A 19,986-nucleotide genomic window follows, 5' to 3' on the forward strand; every position below is an offset into this window, starting at 1 on the left:
AAGTATTAGGTGAAACATCACATGCTTATTCATACAGGAAAGTAATTTTAACATGGTTCAGTTTTATTTTTAAAACCTAAAACAAGTTAATTAGTAACTATACTTTTTTCCCACCAGACAGTGATTCAGATTTTTTGCCTTTTACAGTTTACAGTTTGTTTTTACTGGCAAGAGAGATGTGCCTTCAAATTAGAAAGGGCATGGTGAGAAGTATCCTCATTTCCTTTTCATCTTAGGAATGCTGAACCTCATTCTTTTCCTGAAAATATCCTATTTTTGTATTTGAGAGCAGAAAACCAGCTGGCAGAATAGACATTATCTTTTTACCTAAGCCAATTTTTCAAAAGGATAATTAAATTCAAATCATATGAGAAGGTGACTGGGTGTCTGAAGAAATCAGTAATGGGATACAGAGCCTTTTGTTTCTTGTTCAAATCTGTCCACGGTTGGTAGGAACTTAAGGTATATCTACACTGCAATTTGAAAACTGCGGCTAGCCCGTGCTAGATGACTCAGGCTACCAGAGCTTGCGCTGCAGGGTTGTTTAATTTCGATGTAGACTTCCTGGCTCAAGCTGCAATCCGAACTTTGGGACCCTCCCACCTTGCAGGATCCTAGAGCCTGGGCTCCAGCCCAAGTCCAAACATCAACACTGCAATTAAACTGCTCTGCAGCCCAAGCCCTGCGAGCCCCAGTCAGCTGGGGCCAACCGCAGGTTTTTAATTGCAGTGTAGACGTAACCTTATTGGCCCAGGTGAAATAAATCTGTAGACTAAGTCCAGTTCCTATCAAAAACCTTAAAGAATCCCCTATTTTTTTTCACCTTTAGTAATACTTGTGGGTGTTGTCATTCGGGTTTGAACTCGGGCTTAAGCCTATCCCCCTTTCCATCTACAAACATATCGCCCTAACCCAGGGCTCAGACCCAGCGTCCCAGGAATCCACGGGGTGAAGGGTCCAAGCCTGAGTCAAGCTGGAACCCAGGGTTCAAGCCCTGTTGCTTTGCAATGTAGATTCAGCCCCACTGGACTTGTGCTCTGGGAATTGACCAAAAATATCCCACAGGCCAACTTTCTTTGTCCTCTGGACAATCAAGTTTCGTGGACAATCAAGTTCTCCCACATTGCACCATGAACAAAGGGATAGAGTGGCCACGTTTTGGAAGAGCGCTACGAAGTCTGGGATATGGGTGGTTGGACTCGGGGCCACATAATACAATGCAGACTCTGGAGCCCCAGGTTGGGACCCATGGTTCATCAATTCCTAATCTGGGGTTCCAAAATGAGCGTAGAGGCTCAAGCCCTAAGTTAACAAGCTCAAGGTCTGCTAAGTCGAGTTCTACTAATATGGGGCTTAAATTGCAGTGGAGACATACCCTGTGTGTCTAGCACAACTGTAGTAGCCACAACTTTAAAGTGCAACAGAAGCCATGACATTTAAGTGGGGTTTTCAGAGAGAGCTACAAAAAATGTACAGACTAAGTTAACAGGCACTGGCATAACAAATTCTCTATAATAACTGAATTCAAACTAACTTGAAAAAGGTAAAATCAGTACTATTAATATCAGTAAAAAGTTAGGATGGTTGCTGACACATGGGGCGGTCAATTTTATGGTTTTTCATAGGAGTTAGCCGAGCAGTTAAACCTAGCACAGGAAGAGAGTTATGTGATCATTCACTCCCTGTTCTTTATAGCATTCCAGACTCGATAGCCATTAGTTATAATTCTAAATGGCCACAAATGACATCATACAAACAATGTATATCAAGCATCTTGCTTTTACTGCTAAAAATCTATTAACCTTTTAGCTGTACAGTTGGCAATATGTGATCTGCAAGTCCTGCTACATCACAGCAGTTTTAGAGCTACCTAATCATTCTCCTCAGCTAAGATTCCTGTGATTTCAGGCCAGTTTGAGCGCCTGCAATCACAGAAGGACTTGTTGAAAGTGATGTAGTCCTTTATTTCTGTTTGTCGTTCCTCAGCCAGGAAATAATACAGGAGGTTTCAGATTACAGACTGAGAGAATCCAAGGGCCAGCATTATTGATTTCAAAAGATCCTGGACATCTTTCATTTTTATATATTTATTATTTCCTTATCTCCCCTCGCACCCTATCTACTTGATTTTAACATACTGGTATTTGTTTCCATCTTTGTTTTGTTTACTTGATCTGTGGATTAAGCAAGGAGGCTTTTGTCTTTTTCCCCCTTTTGCCTTTATTTTTAATTAGAGGCAGATGCATTCATATAGACAAATGGACAATTTAGGGTAATATGGTGTAGCTAATTTGATACCAGAAGCATACGAGTTGAGATACAGTGAAGAGAGGCATAAATAGTGCTGTTCCTTAGATTAGGATGTAAAGTGGAGATATAAGTAATAACTCTTTATTCATCATCAAATTTCAAAATGGTTCAGAAGTGTATCACTATTGCAGCTGTGTCAGACCTTGTAATGGCATTAAGCCTCTGACTCTAAGGCCTGGTCTACACTAGGAGGTTATGTCGAATTTAGCAGCGTTAAATCAAATTAACCCTGCACCCGTCCACACAACAAAGCTATTTAGTTCGACATAGAGGTCTCTTAAATTCGATTTCTGTACTCCTCCCCAACGAGGGGAGTAGCGCTAAATTCGACATGGCCATGTCGAATTAGGGTAGGTGTGGATGGAAATCGACGCTAATAGCTCTGGGAGCTATCCCACAGTGCCCCACTCTGTTGACGCTCTGGACAGCAGTCCGAGCTCGGATGCTCTGACCAGCCACACAGGAAAAGCCCCGGGAAAATATGAATTCCTTTTCCTGTCTGGGCAGTTTGAATCTCATTTCCTGTTTGGACATCGTAGCGAGCTCAGCAGCACTGGCAACGATGCAGAGCTCTCCAGCAGAGATGGCCATGCAATCTCAGAATAGAAAGAGGGCCCCAGCATGGACTGATCGGGAAGTCTTGGATCTGATCGCTGTATGGGGCGATGAGTCCATGCTTTCTGAGCTGCGATCGAAAAGACGGAATGCAAAGATCTATGAGAAGATCTCAAAAGCCATGACAGAGAGAGGATACAGCCGGGATGCAACGCAGTGCCGCATGAAAATCAAGGAGCTGAGACAAGGGTACCAGAAGACCAAAGAGGCAAACGGATGCTCCGGATCCCAGCCCCAGACATGCCGTTTCTACGAGGCACTGCATTCCATCCTAGGTGCGGCCGCCACCACTACCCCACCACTGACCGTAAACTCTGAGGATGGGATATTGTCAACGCCCGCTTCCTCGGAGATGGTAGTGGACGGGGAAGATGAGGAAGGAGATGAGGAGGACGAGGCAGTCGACAGCGCTTACAACGCTGATTTCCCAGACAGCCAGGATCTCTTCATCACCCTCACAGAGATCCCCTACCAACCGGACGTTAACCCGGACCCAGAATCAGGGGAAGGATCAGCCGGTAAGTATTTTAAACATGTAAACATTTATTTTGAACAGAACATTAATATTAACTGTGGGTTTTTCATGATTAGATTGTCCTAGGCACTTAAAGTTTTAGTCTTTGGCAGTGCAACTGCTGCAAAAAAATCAAACAATGTCCGGTTTCTCTTGATTGGTTTGCCCTAGGCGCTCTACTGTTTAGTCCTTGCCAGTGCAGCTACAGTAAAATTCGGTCTATATGTCCGGGGATAGAGCAGAAATCCTCATGGGACATCTCCATGAAGCTCTCCTGGAGGTAATTGGAAAGCCTTTGCATGAGGTTCCATGGGAGAGCGGCCTTGTTGTGTCCTCCGTAGTATGAAACGTTTCCGCGCCAGGCTATCATCAAGTACTCCGGTATCATTGCCTTGCACAGCATGGCGGCATAGGGCCCTGGTCTTTGCAGGCTTTCATGAAGCATGCGTTCTTTATCGCTGTCTGAAATCCTCATCAGAGTGATGTCGCTCATGGTCACCTGCTTTGAATTAGGGGAATGTTAGTATTGGGACTGCTTGCCTGTTCCTTTACAGAACTGCAACCAGCGGTTTACAGCCATACGGTGGAGGCGGGAGAGGGCAGCGTAGAGGGATCTTTCCCAGGGACAGCCGCGAGAGGGTGGGACAGGGGCACAGTTCATGCTTGCCGGATTGCTGGCAGCAGGAACTGGCCAACGCTAGGAGCATTGCTTTGAACATGAAAGTAGGGCAGTGGTGTTATTAAAGTTTTAAGCTGCCACAAGTCTATGGATTACCATGTCAGCCTGCTACCCAAATTCCGCTGTCTTGTTCCGCTTGTGTGATCTGCACTGCAAGACCCCAGGGACTGAATGCGAAGGCCGAAAATTCGACCTTGTCCTGAGTGCACATGTGATAGGTGCTGTGAATGGTCTTGTTCACAGAGAGAGACTATTTTCTTTGTTCACCAAAAAATTTATCTTTCTGAGGAATTCACTCCCTTTTTCCCATCCCACAGCTGTGACTGTCTCCCGACCTACCCGGTCATCAGACTCCCAGAGGCTGGTGCAGATTAGGCGTAGAAAGAAAAGGACACGGGACGACATGTTCTCAGAACTTATGGGCTGCTCCCGAGCCGAGCAGACCCAGTGGAGGAAGAACATGTCGCAATACCAGCGAGCACACAGCAAACGGGAGGAGAAGTGGTGGCAGGAAGACCAGCAGGCGACTCAAACGCTGCTTGGACTAATGAGGGAGCAAACGGACACGCTCCGGCGCCTTGTGGATGTTCTGCAGGACCGGAGGCAGGAGGACAGAGCCCCGCTGCAGTCTATCTGTAACCACCATCCCCCGCCACAAAGTCCCATACCCCTCTCACCCAAAGTACCAAGAAGGAGGGGCTGCAGAGTCCGTGAAAACTGTCACTCTACCCCTGCAGAGTGCTCAAGTACCAGAAGGCTGTCATTCCCCAAAATTTGAGGAGTCCTTTCCTTCCCGCCTCACCCAAGCCCCCATCCCAGTTTCATCCCCTAACTGTCTAGTTGCTAATAAAAAAATACGTTTCTGTTAATCACTGTTTCCATCATGTTCTTTTAGAGGACACGCTGTTTGAAGGGGGGGAAGGTGGTTGGTACAGACACGGGGGCAGGTTCAGCGGCAGGTCACACACACAGTGCAGTCACTAGGCACCCTGATCAGTCTGGGAAGTGGTTTTCATTTTCGGGGGGGGGGGGGGGGGAGCGGTTACAGATCTTATGCAGCGGTCCTTATCCTGGATCACAGAGCCATGCAGCAGGGGATCTGTAACCGTCCTCCCCCTGCCACAAAGTCACATAGCCCCCACACACAGAGTCCAGAACAGGAGGGGTGGCAGGCTCCGTTGAAACAATCAGTCCACCAGTGCGGACCACTGTAGAAGCAGGAGCCTGTCATTCCTCGAGTTTAGAAGCGTCCTTTGCATCACTACACTACACCTGCTCCCCACCACAGTCTGCGTCCCAGTTTCAACACTTTACCGCGAAAACAGTAATAAAGAAAACGTTGTTCATTAACAAATTTTCAGTGATTTTATTTTTAAACGTGGGTTGGAAGGGGGTGACCGGGGTATGAAACTGGAGAGGATAGTGAACATTCACTGGGTAAAGAAATGGGGGCAGGTTCAGCTTCTCTGTAAACAAACTAAATAGTCACAGGTTACCCTGCTCACTCAGGAACCTAGCTTTCAAAGCCTCCCGGATGCACAGCGCGTCCCGCTGGGCTCTTCTAATCGTACGGCTGTCTGGCTGGGCGTAATCAGCAGCCAGGCGACTTGCCTCAACCTCCCACCCCGCCATAAAGGTCTCCCCCTTGCTCTCACAGAGATTGTGGAGCACACAGCAAGCTGCAATAACAATGGGGATATTGGTTTCGCTGAGATCACAGCGAGTCAGTAAGCTTCTCCATCTCCCCTTGAGACGTCCAAAAGCACACTCCACCACCATTCTGCACTTGCTCAGCCGGTAGTTGAAGAGTTCCTTTTCAGTGTCCAGGGCGCCTGTGTAGGGCTTCATGAGCCAGGGCATTAGCAGGTAGGCTGGGTCCCCGAGGATCACTATAGGCATCTCCACAGCCCCAACAGTTATTTTGTGGTCCGGGAAGTAAATACCTTCCTGCAGCCGTCTAAAAAGACCAGAGTTCCTGAAAACACGAGCGTCATGAACCTTGCCCGGCCATCTGACGTTGATGTTGGTAAAACGTCCCCTATGGTCCACCAGTGCTTGCAGCACCATTGAAAAGTAGCCCTTTCGGTTAATGTACTGGCTGGCCTGGTGGTCCGGTCCCAGGATAGGGATGTGAGTTCCATCTATGATGACCTCCACATTTCCCAGGGTCACTACCTTTGACAGCAGTACATCAACGATTGCGTTGGCTACTTGCATCACAACAACCCCCACGGTAGATTTGCCCACGCCAAAGTGGTTCGCGACTGACCGGTAGCTGTTTGGCGTTGCAAGCTTCCAGAGGGCTATGGCCACTCGCTTCTGGACAGTCAGGGCTGCTCGCATCCGGGTGTCCTTGCGCTTCAGGGCAGGGGACAGCAACTCACGAAGTTCAAGGAAAGTTCCCTTCCGCATGCGAAAGTTTCTCAGACACTGGGATTCATCCCAGACCTGCAGCACTATGCGGTCCCACCAGTCCGTGCTTGTTTCATGTGCCCAGAATCGCCGTTTCACGGCATCAACATGACCCAGTGCCACCATGATGTCCACGGCGCAGGGTCCCGTGCTTTGTGACAGGTCTGTGCCACTCTCAGACTTCATGTCCTCATCGCGCTGCCGTCACCACCTCGCCCGATTTCTCAGCATCTGCCTCTGGAAAAGGTGGCTGATAAGGTGCGAGGTGTTGACAATGGCCATAACTGCAGCGATGGTCGCAGCGGGCTCCATGCTTGCAGTGCTGTTGTGTCCGCGCTGTCACTCAGCAGAAAAGTGCATGAACTGATTGCCCGCCGGCGCTTTCAGGGAGGGAGGGCGGGAGTGACGGTTGGATGACGACAGTTACCCAAAACCACCCTCGACACATTTTTTTCCCCAGCAGGCATTGGGGGCTCGACCCAGAATTCCAATGGGCAGCGGGGACTGTGGGAACTGTGGGATAGCTGCCCACAGTGCACCGCTTCCAATGTCGACGCTTGCCCTGTTAGTGTGGACTCACACAGTCGAATTACTGTCCTTAGTGTGGATGCACACATTCGACTTTGTAATATCGATTCCACATATTCGATTTAAGTGAAATTGAACTACTCTCGTAGTGTAGACATACCCTAAGTGACTTTTTTATTATTATTATTATTATTTATTATTTTGCCAGAAGATTCTGGCAGCAACCACAGTTCTAGAATAACCTGAATAAGAAAACAGTTGATAATGATGTATAGGTAATAAAGATGCTTGAGCCTTGACCCAAGGCTGATATGGGAAACAAAGTTTTAATTATTTTCTAAATGGGCCCTCACAAATAACTCCCTCCAGTAGAACACCACGAAATAACGTGCACATTGTAGCTCTTATCCCACATAGTGTTTTCACATGTTCTAAACTGATTTTTTTTTCTTTCCCCCCATTTGGCGAAACCCATGTACTTTATGAATTGGTCAGTTTCTGTAGCAGCACTGGGACAATTTGAGACAACAATATAGGGCATAATGTGCATCCCTACTAGCCTCTATGAACTAAGATAACTTTGGGATCTGACACTGCTCACAGGAAAGGTAAAAGTTTTCAGTATTTCATCCAGTTAATGCCAGATGTGCTTTATTCTGTAATAAATAGTGGTGGTTATGCACTTTTTCAGAGATTATAGTGATGATTCTCAGGCTCTCTGCAGGGGCCGCCCAGTCTGTGACCAGTTTTTATTGATCTCTTGTCTGAAAATGTGAGCAGTTGTATGCTCCTGACTAGACTGAGTAGAGAAATCTTTTAGATTAATCTCTCATGTTTGTCAAGGGGCAAAATATTGAAGCATTGTATTCCCAGGAAGCATCTCCAAGTATGGATCAAACTTTACCAACTGTATGAGAATTTTATCAGATACATATTTACTTCAGAAGATATGCTTGATGTTTCCCTTTCTTTCTTTTCCCTTTTGCTCCCAAGCTCCCCATGTCTCCCTTTCTAAAGCAATTGAAAAAAATTCTGGAACAATATTTCTTTGCTGCTGAGTTCTGAGTACCCTTTATAAATGGGCAGTTTTTATAAAGGTTTAGGAGGATGTATTGTTTTGATACAATGAAATGTGGTACTATCTGACCTAAAAGGAATGTCTGCCTAAACCAAATTGCAACCAAGTAAAAGTCTGTGTAGAATAGACCAATGTTTTGTGTTGTAAATAACTGTTGGTAATTGCATTAAACTGGATTGATGTGAAAATACATGTTCTTGTCACTATTCACAACAAGCTTACTGCTGCCATTAAAGAAAGTATATAGAGGCAGGTCCTTAGGTCATGTAAATTGTAATAGCTCCACTGAAGTGAATAGAATTATGACAGTTTACACCCAACTGAGGATCTACCACATAAACTGTACATCTATCATTTTTTAAATGTCAGGGTGCCGTGTGGACACTTCATAGAATTCTTGTTTTAAAATATCTATACAGATGCCAAGTCATCACAATGTTCATCTTAATTGCGCTAATATCATTAGTATACTTTAAATCCATTTTTATTTAAAATATCAGCTACAATTCAGTAATATCAATCTTCCTTAATCAAACATAAATGATCTTAAACATATATCTACTTGCTTATACTTCTTGCTTGCTATTACTCAGTCATGGCATCACTCCTAACTACATGATGTAAGGTTAATCGTGGCTCTTGCATCCTATTAATTCATCATATTAAGGTATGTGGTTTGCTGTTACTGCTCCTCATTTGAGAGCAGGATAGGTAATAAAATGCAGACATCATACCTATTATATGTAGCACATTATAACGAATACAGTGACGTGAGTTGTAAGGACAGATCATATTATGAAGCTTTTCATGTGCTGCATAGAATAGTGAGGTTTGGTACAAGAAAACCTCTACCAAGAAGTATGTCATGGAGTTGGTGATGTACGTAGGATGCCTTTGTTATATTCCAAAACATAGCAACCAGAAAGCTGTTGTCCTTTCTATGCATTAAGACAGATGCCATTTCTAGGATCGTATTTAATAGTGTGACCGGGCCTGCAGTTGAAAGAGTGGAAAATGTGACACAGCTTACTGAGGCATTTAATAAAAACTTCACCCCCTACTCAAAGACAAGTTTAACTCTCACACAATGATGAGTCTGTTGCAAGAGAGGCACACGTAAGGGACTCTTGGTGCTCTTGATAGCAATATTCTTAGAGATCAGGTTTCTACATAAGTGTGAGGAAAGTTACCACCTTCCATAAAGGGGGAAAAAAGTCTTCAACAAAAAGGTGCCTGATTTTCAGAAGTGCTGAGCACCCAGATATCCCACTGAAGTCAAAGGGAGCTCAGCACCTTTGAAGTTTGCAATAATCTAGCAAAGGGAGCAGCCATCCGGATTGCAAACCTGGAAGCAGAGAGTTTATTTGTTTGTAGCTTGCTTTAATTCATGGAGTGAGGAAAGTGAAAGCAATGCTGCGTGCAATTAAGCATTAATCCATGTGGAAGGGGACTGCTAGGAAAGATCAGAGAATGATGTTGGAGAGAAGGAGGTGGGCTGTTTTTTTCCTAGTTTACAACATCCAGGAGGGACAAATCTTTCTGCATACACTCATTCTTGAATAGAGCTACATGTCTGACACCTCTGTGATGCGTTGTGACCAAAGCATACTCTCATGTGTTTGATTTCTTCTATTTATTTATTTTTTTTAAAACAATTTACACGGATGCTGGGCAAAATAAATGTGTCTATATCATGGATATACTTTTTAACCACTCATCTCAAAGACAGTGTGTCATTACTACAGTAAAACTTAGATTATCTGAACCATGTCTATCAGAAAAACCCCTCATAGAAAATCCAACTTCCAAAGTGCATCATTTATGTTAAAAACTCTCTCTTAACTGCATCCCTATTTATCAATATTACTTTCTTGGCCTCCATTCCATTTAGATAATTCGAGTTTCACTTTAGTAAAACTTTATGCTACTTGCATTTCATTATGGCAAACAAGTGAGATGTAGAAAAACGAGAGAATTCAAAGAAGACAAAAGTTATACAAAGATTAGAGGAGAATTAGTAGGAGAGACTGAGAAGACTAAATGATTATAGTATAGAAAAAAGAGAAGTCTCTAAGGAGGTGATCATAGTCTTTAATACCCTCAAGGAAACAATGTAAATGAAAGAAAATAATAATTCACAACTTTCAGAAGCTGATAGTGCAAGGAGCAATAGCCTGAAGGTAAGGAAGGGGAAGTTTTGATTTTAGAAATTTTTAAATGTAAGAGCAATTTGGCCATGCAATAGATTGCTTGAGGATATGGTAGAGACATCATTCAAGAAGTGGTTAAATGAGATATTAGTGGGAGTAAAATAATGAATGAGTGGTTCTGCCAAATGCAGACTCAAACTGCATGATCTTAGTGGTTTTAAGAATCCATTAAAGTTTTGTTGCTCATAATTCACTTGGATTTGGGAAAAGCATTTTAATACTGTAAAACCATTGTGTGTGTGTGTAGGGGTAGGTTTAAAATTATTCATTTTCCTGAATCTATTGATATGTTGCTGGTTTGTCTTCCCAAAGGAAATTGAGGGTACTACTTATAAAACTGCCAGCAAATGAAGGCAGAAAATGCTGTGACCATGACCTGGGCTTCCATGGTGGGTATGCAGACTTATAGGTGTGGCAATGAGAACTCCCTCATAAATAGTCAATATCCATCTTTTTCTACCATGGTAAATTTATGAGAGAAACGTAGCAAAAAGTGACTGGGTTTTATGGTGTTCAGTGAGATATTCCTTCCTTCAAGAAGGATTTTGGGGAAAGGTTAGGTTGTGCATCCCCTGCATTTGCGATCTTGTATAATTATTGAAAACACATTCATGTGCGAGGTTATTGTTGTTTTCCTGCTGTTTTATAATTTATTTATGGCATAGTGTTGGTTTTAGCAACAAAATGCAAATTTGATTTGCTGTGATTTTTTTGCAGGCTTTAAAGTCAAAATGCATAATGTAGAAGATAATACCATTGCTGGCACTTTTTGGAAGGTTTGTCAGTTGATTTCAGCAATACATAGTTTTGAATGCTGTTGAAGAAAATTGTATGAGTTTTATATTGGCGTAAATTAATTAAATTTAAACCAGCATGCATTTTGTTACTGTTTGGGTATAATTTAGTCAAGCCACCATATAACCTTGGTACCAATAAAAGAAGAACTCAATATGCTAAGAAAATTTAATATGTAGTTTACCTAGTGTTTGTTATGGCAAAGAGAACATACAGTCATTGATGGTTGAACCATCTAGCTCTGTAATCATAAAATTCTTGCTGAATGGGGTTAAATACCCATAACAAAATAGAGGTTAATGAATCCTGTGTTTGGAGGATATGTGTCTGTTTACTCATAAACAAATAGTTTTATATTATTGGTTATAAAAGGCTTCAGAATTTTAACAAGCCACGATACAATTAGTTTCAGTCCAGATTATAGACAGCTTCACTTAATAAATACTAGGAAACTAACAGCAATAAAATACATGCAAACTTGTAAATTGTTTTAAGCTAGCAAAAGAGATGTAGTATAATAGCAGTGGTAGGTACTAAAGGAAGTTGTCTTTTTTATTGTTATCTCTTTAGTTTATCTCCCCTTTCCTGTGTAAACTGTTCAGTGTTAATTTTAGTGATACAGTGTTACTCAAGTTAAACTACCCTGTACACATAGTTTTAAAGTGTGAATTTCCATGTACCACTAAAGAATGTTTTTCCCAATTTGATGATGCATTATTGTTAAACCGTTTCTATTTCTAGTTTGGGCTATCCAGTAACAAATCTGCTGTGATAGGCAATACAAAGATGGTATAGATGAGAGTATGATGATTATAAATATATATCATAGTTTGAGCACATAATGAGGCTTTTATAAAAGTAAGTCTTGTGTTGTAAAAATATGAGTTAGTGAAAGTTTATCAAAAGTGGAAAAAAAACTATCCCGCCTCCTAAGAAAATTCTGTTCTGTTGCTGTTTTGCTTTATGTTGTTGCATGTCATGCATGAATGAAAATACTGCATTCTCTGGGGAGCAGTAAAGTCTCTGTGTAGGTTGTTTACTTCCTTAATCCCTCCTTCTTTGTGACTCCTGATGTCAGATATAAAATGGAAAGCTTGTAAATATAGTGATTATCATACTGATTATCACCTGCATTAAGGAATGCCCTGACTGGCTATCATAAACCTAGCAGACTCCACATATTACAGCCACTCTAAGGTTAGATTTTAACCTGACTACTTTATTAGAGATGTGAAGCTCAGTATGAGGCACCCTGAGGCAGCACAGATGGGGACTGCTTGTTTCCTCTTTCACTCTTATTGTGAATAGAAACTAAAGATTGTCCAGCTATACTGAAAGAACAACAACAGACACTTGATATGGTTTTAATCAAGCTGCAACTTTATTGTTAGATGTCTGGGACTACAGTTACAGTGCAGGTAATTCCATGGTCATTTCAATAGCTACCTGGGGGCTTCCACCAACCCCCATCTTTTTCCATCCAGGTCTCCCAGCCAACCAATTGCTAGAACCTTACCTTCCCACCACCTCAAATGAGGGTTAAGGTGGGCTATAAGGAAAGGGGGTTGGCTCCCTGCTGTGCCAGGCATAGGAGCCCTGAACCTCCCGCCCATTCCACTCCTTTAACAAACACCTCCTTTTTAAGTTCTTTACCAAGTCATTTCTCTGGTCACTGTAGCCCTTCCCCATGGTGTACCTGCACGGGACATTCGCCCCAAACTTACAGAATGAGCTGCAACATCATAGCCTAGCTCCTTTCCCTACTCGCTGTAACAAAGCCCCCCAGAAAGGCAAAAAAAACCGCTCCACCTAGGCCAGTCTGGTAATGAGGGAAAAATTCCTTCCCAGCCCACCTAGAAAGGAGTGACTAGTGTGATGCTCACAGCAAGCCCTGACCAAACCTGATATTTTGCCACCTCAAGGGGAGGGAGTGTGAGTGCTGCTCTGCCTGGTCTGGGGAAAATGGGCTTCTCCCATTGGGCTTACCCCTTTTCAACTCCCCAGCCCTTCCGGTCCCTGGGGGTGAGTCAGTATCACCACACTGACCCACTCCCCCGTTTGCAGCAGCTTCTGAGCCCCTCTCCCACCTTCCACTATTCCCCTTCCCCTGGAAAGCCAGACAATGCCTTTCCTCCGCCCCTCCCCCCACCCCCTTCACCCCTTAAGGTGCAGTGGGATCATCCTCTGGACTTTTGTTTGGTTAATTTACTTTGAACTATCCCTGGTATTTGAGACCTGCCTAATATTTCTCACTTTTCTGCAAACCCAATCTGCAAATCTTCAGTACTGTGTTTTGAGCTTTACTATTTTCTGTACTATGAAGGCTTTAAGGTTAAAGTTATTTTTAAATGGGTGTGATCCTTCATAGGGAGTTGCACGTGTTGAGCATATCTCAGGATCAAGCCCACAGTTCTTGAGACAAACAACTTGTTTTGATGGTTTTGTTGCTTGGGGGCTAGGTGGTCAGGGAAGAGACAAACACTGCTGTTGCTCTGTAGTGCTTTCAAACATCTTTAGATCTAAGGTCCATTATAGGAAAATCTGTGGTTGTATAACCTAGCTACCGTCACTTATGTAGCTGTAGGGATAACAGACCAGCATAAAAGATGAAGCTATAAGAGGGAAAATCAGAAGACAAGATATGTTTAAAGTATTGTTCAAGTGCTTACACATTTTTGTGCATGGGCCAGGGCTTTCAAACTGCATGTGTTATATGAGAATGCCCAATTCTAGAAAATTAAGATGAATTTCCTTAAAGTCTCTCTACCGTACAAGGAAATAAAAATACTGTTAACTGGAATCGTTTGCACTTCACAGATGTAAGAGTGTACTGGTATCCACTTTCCTGTCCAAACAATAGTTTAACACAGATGTTAATGTCTTGTTGCTCTGAGGCCTTTTTTAAGGCCCCTCAGGATAGATCAGTATAACTTCCTATTTCAATTTTATAACTAAAAACCAAGGTTAAAAATGTAATCTGGCTACAATACATGATTTTTAGTTCATTTTCATATTCTCTGTGCAGCTTATCACTCCTCTATTTTTCTCATTTTTGCTTTTTCTGTGTCCCAGTCCCAGCTAAGCCTTTCCTGATTGTATTGCAGTTCATTGTACGTGCATCACTTTATAGTGGAAGCTTGCAGACTCCTTTTTTCATATGAGCATAGGCTTTGTTAATGACATGCTGGTTTAGGAAACGCTGCATGATATCTTTGAACCCTACACTCTTCCTTGACAGCCTGGCTAGCAAATGTCATTGACTATGTGATGTACAAGAAGGAATTCTATTGTAAGTAAATTGTCAAAGTGGCTAACCTTGCCTGCACCCAATTGTCAGGACCATGATTCAGTTTTTCTGTCAACATCAGCTAAGACTAACCTGGGCAGCCTTATATTTCTGCAGTGAGCAGCCCGAGGAGTTGTGCTTCTCAGCTTATCGCATTTTATTAACCTGACCTTACTGTTGTAATAAATTGCATCCACATCAAGTTCTTAAATTGTCAAAAAAATGGCAGATTATATAGGTTCACAAATGTGTATTTTTCCCTCCCCAGTGTACTGCTTAAAAGTGAAGCATTACCAAAAGCTGTGCTAGAGATACTGATAGTATGTCTAGGCACACTGCCTTAAATGGTTTGGTATGGTAGTTGGTTTAGTTTAGTTGGATCATTTCGCTATTCCAGCTCAAGACCCATCCATCTATTAATATCACTTGGCAAAGTTACTTTGGAAGAAGGCAAGTTAAGGTGTAAAGACTATTGACAATTGTCTGCAATATTTGCTTATGCTAAGGTGGAAAGTGGATAGGAAAATAACATTGTTATCATCCTCTATGTCTCTGCTTTCATTGGAAAAACAAAATATATGACTGGAGCAGTTAACATAAGTAAGAAACAAGGACATTGTGGTTTCCTGATGTTTCTTCTGCTCTTTGAGGAAAGGAACATAGTTACAGTGCCTGACGCTGTGATTAAGACATCAGAGTATTTAAAAATGCTCATGTGATTCTGCCACAAAGATTTGATCTCATTTTGTTTAAATAATATCTAATCCTATCTTTTTAATGCACAGTAAATGACAAATGATTTTTAAAAGGCATAATAACCTATATATCCTGAAGTCTAATAGACAAATAGGGACATGATGCTTTTTAATTAAGAATGTATCTTAAAGCCATATGCCTGGTTGGTTGTTAAAGTTACTATAACCAGAAGTAAATTTGCCAGCTTGGGAAAAAACATACGTTGCACCTTCTTCATTTGAACTTGTGAAATCCGTTGATAATATACTGCTGTCTTGCCGGGGATGGGGCAGGAGGAGCCTTTTAGTGCAAGTATCAAAATTGAGCAACTGCATATGGATATATTGAGATAATTGTGTAAACGGAAGACTGCCTGAATGAGTTTCAAAATGTGTTATTTCTTCATTATCTAGCACTTTATAATTAACTGTTCTTTATTTTTATTATTTCAGGAAGCTGCCACTTTTGCCAGAGAGCAAGGTTTTGAGGTGAGTTAACCCACAATTGCACACTAAACAGATCCTAAAGGTTTTTTTCTTGCTGATAATGAAGTTCTTTTGGACAGTGATTGATGTGCTATTATACTCTCCAAGCCTCGCAGTGGTTGCCATGGAAACTTGGCAGTCGTCATGGTTTCTTTGTTCTGCCAGCTCAGTGTTATGACGCACTCTGCTAGGTCTGCACCCAACATCGCCTACAGATGTTATTTATTGAATTTTGAAAAGCCTCTTGGGAAGCCGAGAGGTTGGGCACGGTTTCAAGCTGCCTCTGCAGATATGGGACCTGTCAGTTTGTTCAGTTAAAAAGCTATCTCATTAGCTGCATTACACTCCATAAGGATTCGCTGCTAAAGCAGTGGTGAAGCAAGACTAAATAGTGAAATATAACACCGTTTAAATAACTTAAACCCTGCCACATGCGGATTATCATTATGCAAATGAATTTTAGAAAGGTTGTAAATAAAATGGTTAGGAACTGATTAATGTGAACCCTGCTTTTACAAACAGCATCTTTTGGAAGGGTGGTTTACGTTTTTGTTTTCACACGCACACAAGTTGGTTTTCCATCTGTGTTCTCCAAAATGTACAATCCTTCACTTAACACTCTCTTTCTTGAAGTAAACACTGTTGATTTTACAGTGATTTTTCAGCGCTTTTGATTTCTACTTTATCACCTTGATGTATTTATTTGAATAACTAAGCTGTTTTATAGTTTCTCACTGTCTAAATTCAGATACAGTAACTTGATCAGGAGAGTTATCAGCTATAGGACTATGGTGCCATCTCCAAATGTGCAGTTCTTAAACACTATAATTATTGTGACGACAACTGTACTAATTTTACTGATAGTTAAGTGATCCTACTGAAATGTAAATTGCAGCACAGAGCACATGTAAATCCCTTTCAGCACTTTTTAATGGGAATCAGACCCACTTAAAGTAATATGTTCTCAGTGCAAATGTATAGATAGAGCTTTGACTCTTCAGCTCCCATTTGCATTAATAAGAGCAGCACAGTTAGGACCCCACCGGTTAATTTGAGAACATGCGACTTTTATGTGGGTCTGATTATGTACAAAAGAAGAGGGAAAGATTTTTATCTTTTGTTCCCCAATTTAGTTTTCTTTAAGATCATTCACTAGCAGGTATATCAATGTTTTGGATATTAAAACTGTGGGCTGCCCCATTTCAATGTATGTGTCATAAATTCTTGCAGTTGCTTTGTAGAAATCTAGACATTTTATCACTGTCAGGTTTCATTTGTATAATCTGTATTGTTAGCATAAAAATACATTTTCGATTTATTCTGTCAACTAAATGAATTTTGCAGATGCTTCCAAGTATCACATGTAGTGTAACAAATTACTGGGACCCAGTAGTAGCTAGACAATAAAAAAAAAGAGAGGAAGTAGTATATTAAGCCTACCATTATATATTTTTATTGCCACCTTGAGCTAAAGATTTTGAATGTGCCTGGTTTAAATTCAAACCACTTTTGCTGGTGTCCACTAACCACCATCATATTAACCTTTCCATTAGTGTTTGCTTAGAGATTCTAGCATAGTTTTTTTCTGAACATCCTAAATCTGCCACATTTGATTAGAGCACATTGGTAAAGTGCACAATGATTATGATCTTATCTCTTATTGGCCCCATGCTTGGCAATAACTAACATGTCAAGTTTGCTGACAGTTATATATAAAAATTGATAAGTGTCCGCTCTATTGTTTTCCCTTCTGGTTTGAAAAAAAAATCCCAGCACCAAAAAGGGATATCAAGGGAAGGTAGAATAACCTCCATTAGATGTTTCATAAATAATAAAACATAATGAGACTCAAACTAGAAAAAGCTGAGCCAAGCCGCTGCTATTTGAGAATGTTTTCAGAGCTTGCTTTGGACAGCACAGAGTAATTTGGAAATGCCTGCTGGAGAGTTTTGTACTTCTGTGAATAAAGCACAGTGTAAACTAACCAGACTTAAAAACAAGTGTAATGTAAAAAGAAATGGATAGACTAGCTGTTTGTAACTATACCAGAATGTTTGGAGAAATAACCATTGTTTAGGCATGAGGAAAGGTCAGTCCTGAGTCAAGTATTATACATGACATTCTATTTTTTTGTTTCTTTGTAAATTTTGCATAATTTTTTTAAAGAAGAACTCAATTTCTAAAATGGATACAGTGATTTGCAGTGAGAAGAGACAGCTTGAAGAGTACTGGAGAATAAGATAAGAACTGGAGTTGGACAGAGCAAAAAACAGAGAATATTTTTCAAGTAGATAATGGACTATTAGAATCATAGAAATGTAGGGCTGAATGGGACCTCAAGAAGGCATCAGGTCCAGCCCCCCGTGCTGTGGCAGGACCAAGTAAACCTAGACCATCCCTGACACGTGCTTGTCCAAACAGTTTTTAAAACCTTCAGTGATGGGGTTTCCACAGCCTCCCTTGGTAGCCTGTTTCAGAGCTTAACTACCTTTGTAGTTAGAAAGTTTTTCGTAATATCCAACCTAATCTCCCTTGCTGCAGATTAAGCCCATTGCTTCTTGTCCTACCTTCAGTGGACAAGGAGAACAACTGATCACATTATTCTTTATAGTAGCTCTCAACAGATTGGAAGACTGTTATCAGGTCCTCCCTCAGTCTTCTTTTCTTAAGACTAAACATGCCAATTTTTTTTAACCTTTCCTCATAGGTCAAGTTTTCTAAACTTTTTGTTATTTTTGTTGCTCTCTCTGGATTCTTTCCAATTTGTCCACATCTTTCCTAAAGTGTGGCACCCAGAGTGGGCCACAGTACTCCCAGCTGAGGCCTCATCAGTGCCAAGCAGAGTAGGACAGTTGCTTCCTATGTCTTATGTACAACACTCCTGTTAACACCCCCTTCCCCCCCCCCCCCAGAATATTAGCCTTTTTCACAACTGCATCAGATTTTTGACTCAGTTTGTGATCCATTTGTAACCCCCAGATCCTTTTCAGCAGTACTACCCTCTAGCTTGTTATTCCCCATTTTGTAGTTGTGCATTTGATTTTTCCTTCCTCAGTGAAGTGCTTTGCACTTATCGTCTCTGAATTTCATCTTGTTCAACGTTCTCAAACTGTGGTCCACGGGCCCCGCTGATCAACTGCTCCCCCTCTCTCCCAGTACCTCTTGCACATGGTGGAACAGCTGTTCACCAGCACGCAGGAGGTGCTGGAAAGGAGGGTGAGGAGTGGGGGTGGGGTACTCTCGGGGAGGGGGCAGAAAGAGGCGGGGAAGAGGAGGGGGGAGGGACGGAGCAGGGGTGGGACGAGGTGGGGGTGGAGCCTTGGGGGAAGGAGTGGAGTGGGGGCAGGGCCTGGGGCTGAGCCGGGGGGCTTGCAGGTCCGTGGGAAAAAAATTAAAATCAAAATGGGGGTCCTCGGGTTGCTAAAGTTTGAGAACCGCTGATCTCGTTGATTTCAGACCAGTTTTTCAATTTGTCAGGGTTATTTTGAATTATAATCTTGTCCTCCAAAGTGCTTGCAACCCTTCCGGGCTTGGTGTCCTCAGCAAATTTTATAAGCATGCTCTCCATTCTATTATCCAAATCATTAATGAAAATATTGAATAGCACCAGATCTAGGCCTGACTCCTGAGAGACCCCACTAGATGCACCCTGTCAGTTTGACAGCTAACCATTGATAAATACTCTGGTCTTTCAACCAATTTTGCACCCATCTTATAGTAATTTCTTCTAGACCACATTTCTTTAGTTTGCTTATGAGAATGTCATGTGGGACTCAGTCAAAAGCCTTCCTAAAATCAAGATATATCACATCTACTGCTTCCCGCTTATTCAGTAGGCCAGTAACTCTGTCAAAAAAGGAAATTAGGTTATTTTGGCATAATTTGTTTTTGAGGAAACCATGCTGGCTATTCCTTATAACCGTACTATCCTCCAGGTGCTTGCAAGTTGATTGTTTAATAATTTGTGCCAGTATCTTTCCAGGTATCAAAATTAGGATGGCTGGTCTATAGTTCCTTGTGTCCTCTTTGTTCCACTTTTTAAAGATAGGTATTATGTTTGCTCTTCTTCAGTCTTCTAGGACCTCACCCATCCCCCAGGAGAAAGATAGTAGCTAGTGGTTCTGAGATTGCTTCAGCTAGTTCCTTATGTACCTTCTGATTAATTTCATCAGGAGCTGCCGACTTGAATACATCTAATTTATCTAAATATTATTTAACCTATTCTTTCCCTATTTTGGCTTACATTCTTTCCCCCTTGCTGATAATATTAATTAACCTTTTTAGTGACGACTGAAGCAAAATAGGCATTAAGCACCACAGCTTTCTTGATGTCATCAGT

General features: G+C 41.9%; 2 protein-coding genes across 3 annotated transcripts in view; both read left to right on the forward strand.

The window, feature by feature from the left end:
- Positions 1-19,986, forward strand: part of ADK (adenosine kinase) — a 552,513-nt gene that overhangs the window by 456,952 nt on the left and 75,575 nt on the right. For both annotated transcript variants that reach the window (XM_005278746.5, XM_005278747.5), the window contains exon 8: positions 15,615-15,650. In XM_005278746.5, the coding sequence (XP_005278803.2) occupies positions 15,615-15,650 (36 nt within the window). The remainder of the gene's footprint in view (positions 1-15,614; positions 15,651-19,986) is intronic.
- LOC135972705 (uncharacterized) lies at positions 2,657-5,044 on the forward strand. Its single transcript, XM_065551652.1, has 2 exons — positions 2,657-3,443; positions 4,436-5,044. The coding sequence occupies exons 1-2, from the start codon at positions 2,792-2,794 to the stop codon at positions 4,894-4,896; spliced, it is 1,113 nt and encodes a 370-aa protein (XP_065407724.1). The 5' UTR covers positions 2,657-2,791; the 3' UTR covers positions 4,897-5,044.

The sequence above is a fragment of the Chrysemys picta genome, chromosome 7, assembly GCF_011386835.1.
Source record: "Chrysemys picta bellii isolate R12L10 chromosome 7, ASM1138683v2, whole genome shotgun sequence".
NCBI classification, from domain to species: Eukaryota; Metazoa; Chordata; order Testudines; family Emydidae; genus Chrysemys; species Chrysemys picta.